Raw genomic sequence first — 8,798 nt, 5'->3', positions numbered from 1 at the left:
CCTTGAGGCTCACTTGTTGCTTCACAGTTGCTAATATAAAGTTTCTCAAAATAAATTGAAACAGACATGCTCATGTGTTTCGAGTTTTCACCTTTGATCATAAGGCCGAGGGAGAGTCTCCATCCTTTCCCCATGGGCAGCCCCATAGGGAGCCTCGAACCTGTCCTGAGACAGTATGGCAGTCCTAAGTAGGCTCAAGGCGGGCCAACACCCCCCTGGAGATGCAGGGCAGCCATGCCACCCGCTGCCGGCCTTGGGGGGGCGCCCCTGAGTCCTGGAGAGGTGCTGAGAGGCCCGTGGGACATGCAGTGCAGCAGAGATCCCTCTACAGCTGCTTGGTTCACGGTTACAGTTTTGCCGGAAGAGGAGTCTTCATAAATATTTGAACATAGCCGTTACGCAAAAACAGCTTTAGTGTTACCGTTGTGGTTTCCACATACGCATCAGTTAAAAGTCTACTCACGACGCTTCTGCAACATTTCTTGGAAAGGGAATATAAAAGGGCATGTATGAGGGAAACCCTAGAAAGTAAGCTTTGACAGAGGTCTAAAATAATTAGGGAACATTAATTTTAGAAGCGGTTCCAATAAACTTGCTTTTCTTCTCCGTTTCAGGGTCAGGAGTTGTGTGAGGACGTTGCCTTTACAGCCGGAGCCCTGCACATTATTGGGTTTCCCCTCATTCAACACACCTGATTCAACTCCTTGTGCTAATTACCACGTCACTCTTGAGCTGAATCATTTGTGGTAGAACAGGAAAAGAGCTAAGCTACACAGGGCTCCGGCCCCCCAGGACTGCAGTTTGACACCCCTGCTTTACAGCGTAAGGTCAGTTTGGTTTCTTAATTGCAGGAGGTGCTCCTCTCTTGATGGGATGAGGGATGCATTTGACTTCTGATGCTCTTCTGAGAATCATGCAGTGAGTCTTTTGGCCAAAAAAAATGTAAAGTCCACAGCAGCCTAGCAACCGCAGCCATTAAAAAATCATTTTCGCCTCCCCTGTTATTGGCTCAAATCCGGGGAAGATCTGGCGTCCTGGGATGACTTGGATGTGATCGTCACGCATGAATTTTGAAGCTAACAAAGGATGGCCTGTGCATCTCGGACCTCTGTGGCCATTCCTGTGTGCCCTCCAGCCACGTCGAAGGCCATAAACAGGAAACAGCTACGGTACACAGTCCGAACCCTGCCGAAGCCAAACCAATGACACCCGGCGATGGGCCGGAATGGAGAGCAGTCATGACTGTGTAGATACCTGCAAGAGCTTCACGGAGAAGCAGACAGAGGCCCTGCAGATGGCTGTAGCGGTTGTACAGATGTGTGAGAGGATCTATCAGAAGTGCTGGAATTTCTGGTGTGTCTGTGGTTTCTCTCTGTGGACTCATCTGAGGACGGAGACGATCAGCTTAATCCGCCCTCCGCCTTTAAACCCTCCCCTCTCGGTGGAAGCGTAACGTGAGTCTCACTCTGTCTCACTCTGTCTCACTCTGCCCCAGGGTCTTCAGTGGAGCTGGACTCACTTTCCCAAGTCAGGCAGCCGTCCTGTTGCTCCCAGGGAGCAGACAGACAGGCTCGGGGCTCACTTGGGAAGGACACGACCAGGACTCCATCAGCTGTGTTCTGGGCTCCACCAGCCATTACATGCCGGATGGGGAGGTATGGGAATGGCGGGGGGGCAATGGGACCCACTTCAAAATTTAACAAGGAGACCCCCCCCCCCCCAGCAGGAAAATTTTACCAAGTGTCCCTTTTGATTTCAGACAATCATGCAGAATTTGCAACAATTTACCAAGAACTGTCAAGTTTTACCGAGCCCTGCCCTCTGCCTGGTGGGGGGGGGGGGGGGTGGTTTCACACTCCTATGCCAGGGTTACGCTGACCCCTCCTGGTGTGTAAGGAAGCGACAGCGACAAGGGTCCCCTGAGCTCGTGAATTCATCCGGAAGCCATGCCGCTTCTTTGGTGCTGTGGGACAGCCAGAGGTGTTTCTGCCTGAGCCTGTCACACCCCTGTCAGTAATGCGGGTCCCTCGGGTATATGGTACCCCCAAAATTGCCCCCCCCCCTCAGCTTCCTACCATCCTACCAGCAGGAAAAGGACAACTGGTTATAAAGTGTTAATCAGCTCAACTGACAGCATTGCTTTCCCATTACCTAAAGAGATAAGCCCCCCTAACATACAGTGCAGCTCCTTACGGGTGGGGAGGCCAGGTTCTCTCCCTCTCTCTCTCTCCTTCTTTCCCTCTCTCTCCTTCTTTCCCTCTACCTCGCTCCCTCTGTCTCTGGCAGCAAACTTTGTTGGCAGGAAAGACTAGAACAAAAACAGCAACAGCAGACATAGGGCAGAAAAAAAGCAAAATCATCCAGTGAGCGGAGACCTCGCTCTCTCCTAATTACGTCGCGTCCAGCATCCATTCGTCCTCTTTTTTTCAGTCCCTGAAGTCCTGGGTAAGTGGTAATTAGCTGGTGGGGGATAAAACCAGCTGGTCGGGGGAGGGCCGCCGCATTTTGGAGCGAGATGGCTAGCAGGAAGGTCGTTCTTCTGCTTCACGGATTCCTCTTCCTCGCTTTGTATCGACCTTCACTCCAAGGAGGTAGGAGATCTTACCGCAGACCGTGCACTCAGCCGCGCCTCCCACCTGGCCTCCCGCTCGGCCGCCCCACACCGCTCCGCACTCCTCTTCCTCCCTCGCCGGTCCGCCGTCCCGCTCGCCTCCCATCCGCGCGACACTTTCAGCCCGGTTTCAGACTCTTTTCTGGCTCTCAGTTACTCACATATTTTTCTGTTCCCTGTGCGTCCCCCCCCTCCCCAAATCAGTTTCTGTTGTGCAATTTTAAAGGAGGTTCTGCAGTTTTATTGCGTTCTGCCTAAGTGACCCCGTCACATGCCTTTTACTCTTCAAGAAATGCACTTTACGCGCATGCACTCGGGAATACAAGCAGGCAGGATTTATTCATAAAAAGGCATATATATCACGCTCTACGTTTCCTGTACCTACCATCTCTGAACACGCGACCATGTATATCCCAAAAGCTGGATGCAATCATCTAGAACATGGACCTTTGCTGCTTTTGGCATGACGTAGGTGCTTATTAATAAAAAGAATCTGTAAGACAGTTTCTCTCTCAATTCTGCCAGTTCTTAAACTCCACTCCCATTTCTTGTGGCTGCTCTCGTCTTTTTTCCCTTTCAGATTCCAGATATCCTCCTCACGGCCCCTTTCGTGGCTTTATAATCGAAACCACACTTCTGATGCGTTCTTAATGCAGTCCTGGCCAATGCTGACCAGGTCCCACCCCCCGTTGAGCCGATCGCTGCGCGCGGGGGGCTCTGGATCTTTCCGAGCCTCTGGGGCACCGCGTCAGTCGCACGCTGGGTACCTGCAGCCCTCTGGCATGCACCTTTGGATCTGCGTCTGGTCAGATGTGCTTATGCGCGTCATGCGCACCATCGCAGAGAAGCGCCGTGTGCATGGTGCATGCAGATCCTCTCCTCGAAGCCCTCAGCTGGCATTTGCCATTTTCCTGCTGAACATTCATTTTTCAGTATTTCCCGTGAGGTGTAAGTCATGCTGTCACATCACACTGGCTGCACTGATTTTGGGTACCTTTGTAATTGCTACTGATTAATTAAGAGGTGAAATCGTCGGTGGGTGTCATTAATACTTAAAATGAGTATGGAGAGGGAATAAAGAGCCTTCCTCCGCAGGGACATGTACGTGGTTTCGGAAATGCAGACCACGGGAGCTCCTAGCTGACTTATACTGGGTATCCATGGCCACAGCTGCCCCATAGTGCTGCCCCCCCTAATACTGTCCCAGGTGGGTGTTGGACATCTGGGGGGGGGGGGGTGGCATTAAAGGACTGGTCTGATGTGAAAGAATGTCGTCTTTAAAAGCAGCCCAGCGAAGGCCAGTTTCAGTTTCTTCTTTATCAGTTTCATGCACTATCCCCCCGCCCCCCTCCCCGATGTTCTCCGGACTTGCGGGGCGCCGCTGTTTAAACCCAACTGGAAAGCATGTACTGTATGGGTTTGGCTGGGACTCTGCAGACAGGCCGGTGGATTTCATGGTGATTTATTTATTTGCTCAAATGATTTCTTCTGAATGCCTGCCCTCATTGTTGTATCTGCTTCCCAGCTGTCTGTGTCCTTGCATTCCTTCTAATTGTGCCAAGCAGACTTATGGTAGCTGTATGGGCTGGGGTGGCCCCGCTCTGCTCGGCTCTGTGACTTGCAGATATTTTCCCTTTTATAGCTGGAGACTCACCTGACCCTCTCCTCCTGCCGCTCGTTCTGCAGAACCTGCCTCATTCTTCCCAGACACATTTCTGTCCTGCCTGTCCATTTTACCGTGGATAGTTTTTGCTTTTTGCTAAATTCTGCTGCAGCTGTTTTGTCAGCAGTGTACAGCTGTGCATGTTCAGAGTGTCCCCTCAGGGCAGTCACGGAGTGTCCCCTCAGGGCAGTCACGGAGTGTCCTCTAAGGGCAGTCACGGATTGTCCCCTAAGGGCAGTCACGGAGTGTCCCCTAAGGGCAGTCACGGATTGTCCCCTAAGGGCAGTCACGGAGTGTCCTCTAAGGGCAGTCACGGATTGTCCCCTAAGGGCAGTCACGGAGTGTCCTCTAAGGGCAGTCACGGATTGTCCCCTAAGGGCAGTCACGGATTGTCCCCTAAGGGCAGTCACGGAGTGTCCCCTAAGGGCAGTCATGGAGTGTCCTCTAAGGGCAGTCACGGAGTGTCCCCTCAGGGCAGTCACGGAGTGTCCTCTAAGGGCAGTCACGGAGTGTCCTCTAAGGGCAGTCAAGGAGTGTCCCCTAAGGGCAGTCAAGGAGTGTCCCCTCAGGGCAGTCCCTTAGTGTCCCCTCAGGGCAGTCATAGTGCGGCTCTGGCTTTCATTGCAGTCCAGCACGCTGGCAGACCTGACCGTCTGGTCCTCACTCCCTGTACCATTCCCTCCCCAGTAACTCACGGCAGGTGCTCCCACCCTGTAAACCTCACTCTTCTGTTAGTCGGTGTAACCTTTGCAGATGAAATCAGACCATTTTCTATTTCCAAACCTACATTATTGTGCATTTTTCATGTTTAGGTTCCCCGCAGCTGTGACAATACACCAAGAATCAGCCTTTGGCCGAGCAAATAGATGGGAGAGGTCTTAGGGGAGACTGCATGTTCATTGTCCAGCTCCATTTAATCTTTTAATTTGTGTTTTAGTTGTATTTATGTCATAATTTACAGTATTATCTAACACAGTTGGACAGTTACCAAAGAATTTCATTCAGACAGCACCTTTAGCATTTGAACCTGAACCAAACCCAGCCGTTTGTCTAATGGTTACTGGACCCTGTTCATAATCCGGCTTTCCCTGCAATTACATCCATTATTTTAAAATGAAAACCTGATCCTTAGTGCTCAGTTTCAGCTCCTTTAAGGTCACGCTCACGTAAAATTGTGGACGTTGCACCTTTTGGCCTATTTTATTAGTGAGATACCGTAGAGAAGAGGCTCTGTGTTTTTCCTGGGCTCATAATAGAATATAATACCTCAGTCTAGTTGTGCAATGTGAGGATGGTACTGTTCCAATTATGCTGGCCCCAGAGTCAGTAAGGCACTTGTTTTCTGACAACAGGCGCCTGTTAAGCGAACTTGACAAGTAAAAGACAGTAACATAAAAGGAGATGTGGCTTCCCGAGTGGGTGGGTGTGCTGGGAGCTGGCACCCCCTTCAGGCATGGCTTGGCTGCCCATGTTACTGGCGTCTGAGCGATTTCAGCCGTTAATCCTGCTCACCGCTGACTTGCATATGGCCAGAGTTGAAGGCAGTTGCAGTAGATTAAGTGGCACACCTCTGCTGTCAAGCAGGATTTTGATTAATTTTTCCCTGCCTTTTATGGGATTGTGGTGCATTTCTTGACCAGTCCATTTTCAACATGGTTAGCTCAACACATGTGCCATTCATGACGACCTAGCTCTGAAGCCCTGGTACTGGAGATGGCTTTGTCGTTTCACCATTAAGGCAGCAACCGTTTCATGGCATGTCTGGTTGCTGGAGTGGGTAGAACCTCATGATCCCCCCCTCCCCCCCCCACTGGGTTTCCAGGCCAACCTGAACACCAATTGCTCAGCAGCAATCTTTCACATATGCACTTATAAAACTCAGAGATTTAGCACCTGTTTCCGTGACATCGGGACAAGCATGTCTCTCTTTAAATCTGTTGAAAGACCATAAAAATCAGCACCTTGATTCCACAGATCACGAGCCGACACTCGTCCCGGTCTGTGCCGTCGGCCTGACGCCCAGTCATAGCTGCAGCGAAGGGTCCTTAAAGGATGGGCTATATCGTGTGGTGTCGTGTTTAAGCCTCCTGGAGCGTGCCAGGGAGTGAGTCTCAATCATGTGTGCAACAACTGTATGAATGGTTTGAGCACCCTACAGATGTGCCGTGTCTCATTTTTAGGGTTGCATATGGTTAGAGTTTCAAAGGATTTCGTTAGATTACTGGCTTTTAGAATGACACTTTCACCGTACATTTTAGAAAGATGGATTTGGAAAAACCTACAATAGGCACTCATTCCAAGTTAATCAATGGCTGCTGGCAAATACATACCTCATTAATTCTTTAAGTGAGACAACCATAATGATCTAACGCTTAAATAAGAAGGAAATTTATAGGTGTGATGAAGGGTCGGTAATAGAACGGCTCGCGCTGTTTTCATTTTGGCAGCCGACTGAGGGGTGGGTGCCCGTCTAAGGCACGGCTTTTTATGCGTGCCTTCGCTAAAATATTAGGCCCTCATCAAGTCTGCCAAATATGAAGCACAGTGGAACATTTAAAGCAGGCAGCTTATTTGGAGCCAAGCGGGCAACCAAGGAGTGAGCAGCCTAGATGGGCCTGATATCCCATCTCTGTCTAAGCACCAGGGGTGGAATCTGACCCCGATGGGACAGCGTGCTGACTCCGGTCCCCTGCCCTGGTGTGTCGGGCCACCCTGATTAGCAAGCCACTTAGGCTGTTTCCTGCATCTTTGGAATGATCAGAGAAGGCAAATCAGGTGGGGAATGTTTGGGAATGTTTGATCTGAGCCAATGTCCACATGTTCAGAATAAAAATGCAGTTATTTCTCTAGCATCAGGTTCTTATTTGTATTTTCTCCCAATGGCAGGATCCATCTAATGGGTTAAACAAGAACCAACCTCCAACCTGCTGGAAGGTTCAGGGTCAGAAGGTTCTGTGGGTGTGGTGCAGTGTGGCCATTGGCTTAAGGCAGTGGGTCATAGACCAAGTGTGGCTTAGCTTTACATATAGACACCTGCCCATAAGTCCAGGTCAGGGCATGGAAGATGGGCCATGTGATGCACAGCTGATGGCAGCTTCCCAGCATGTCCTTCCATGCATTAATTATGTTTGATGTTTGTGCTAATAGAATTTCCTGACGTCCACGTGAAACTGAAGTGAACTGAGGCCATGCAACTCCAGGGAGACCTCAGCCTTACATCCCCGTTCAGAGTTTGTTTTGCTGAGCCGAGAGACCACCCTGTAGCCTTGTTTATGTTTCAAAGTGGGCTCTGTTAATTTTCACTGTTCCAGCCTGCCTTATTTCTTGTATGTATGCAACAGCTAAAAACCACTTGTCTTAGTAATTTCCTATTACTGCCCTTTGCCTTATTATCACAGTGATAGAAATCAAATGAAGGCTGCTTAGATATGAGTTTGATGTACTTAACTCTCTGAGCACCTGCCAGGGTCATGGGAGGGGCGGGGCGGGGGAGGGGGGGGTCGGGTGGGGGTCCATGTCCTGTGGTTTACGTCTCCAGTCCTGCTCTGTTTAATCCTGCCAGTAATTCTTGGCTTAAGTCTCATGACCTAGTGAATCACATCAAGACATTTCTCTGTCTTATGAAGTAGGACGGTCTAAATAACCTAAACCCAAAATGGGGGGGGGGGGGGCAAGTTTAATTCAGCCCAACAAAAATAAGGCCGGAAATGGAGATTATGGCACAATGGCGCTTTCTGTAGGTCCCTCCAGACATCAGCTTTCAGCCCCGCTTGCTTGGACGGGACTGTCTCCTTGACGACAGAATAATCCTGCTTTGTTTGTCTGGTTCTCTCCAGAATCAGAGAAATGCGTTTGTCCATCTCCTCATTCACAGTGACTGTTGTGAAATAGATATCAGGACCCCCATGACAAAACATTCTCATCCCGAAAGCATGCGGCTCCCATGTCACCCCGACAGCGTCCCGCAGATATTATCCAGAAGGATCCAGAGCTTGAGTAAGACTCACCTTCTGAAGCCGTATTAAAATGAATCCCCCCCATTTACAGTTTCTGAGAAGAGCCAGCAGGTTGGACAGTCAGCCTGCACACTGGCGATAGGGGTCTGCTTTGCAGACGGCGCTTGCTTCCTTCGCTAAGCTGTCACTGTGATTGTGTGCAATTCCTCAAGGAGTAAATGTGCTGTGATTTAAAGTGTCGCGCACGAGGGCCCACAGGGTGACCCAAGCAGGCAGCCTTTCTCTCCTGCGTTCCTTTCATCTCAGACGTCTCACTTTGTTTAAACCCAACTGCAGAGTCCGGAAACCTGAGCCGTTCAGCCTCGGGTCAGCAGCCACACTCAGGCACTGGCGCGGTGTGGCGTGACGCCCCCTTTCTGCAGACGGCACACCGCCCTCCCCGCCTCCTCTCTTTGTGGCTGCCGTGTGCTGCATTCACACTTCCCCAGCTGCAGCTGTGCCAGGCTAGCTCTGGGTTCTGCTGCACTTTCCTCCTGATTGCTGTGTGTTGCACCCTCTTGGTGTAAAA

The 8,798-nt window shown here is 50.5% G+C and overlaps 1 protein-coding gene across 1 annotated transcript in view; it reads left to right on the top strand.

The window, feature by feature from the left end:
- The first annotated feature begins 2,212 nt into the window (after window positions 1-2,212).
- The window catches only part of LOC111847167 (uncharacterized), a 30,459-nt gene continuing 23,873 nt past the window's right edge, over window positions 2,213-8,798 (top strand). The window contains exon 1 of the mRNA XM_072701625.1: window positions 2,213-2,591. Coding sequence (XP_072557726.1) covers window positions 2,516-2,591 — 76 coding nt within the window. The 5' untranslated portion in view covers window positions 2,213-2,515. The remainder of the gene's footprint in view (window positions 2,592-8,798) is intronic.

This window comes from Paramormyrops kingsleyae, chromosome 17 (assembly GCF_048594095.1).
Source record: "Paramormyrops kingsleyae isolate MSU_618 chromosome 17, PKINGS_0.4, whole genome shotgun sequence".
Taxonomy (NCBI): Eukaryota; Metazoa; Chordata; class Actinopteri; order Osteoglossiformes; family Mormyridae; genus Paramormyrops; species Paramormyrops kingsleyae.
Note: the sequence above shows the minus strand (reverse complement) of the source record. Positions and strands in the feature narration are given on the sequence as shown.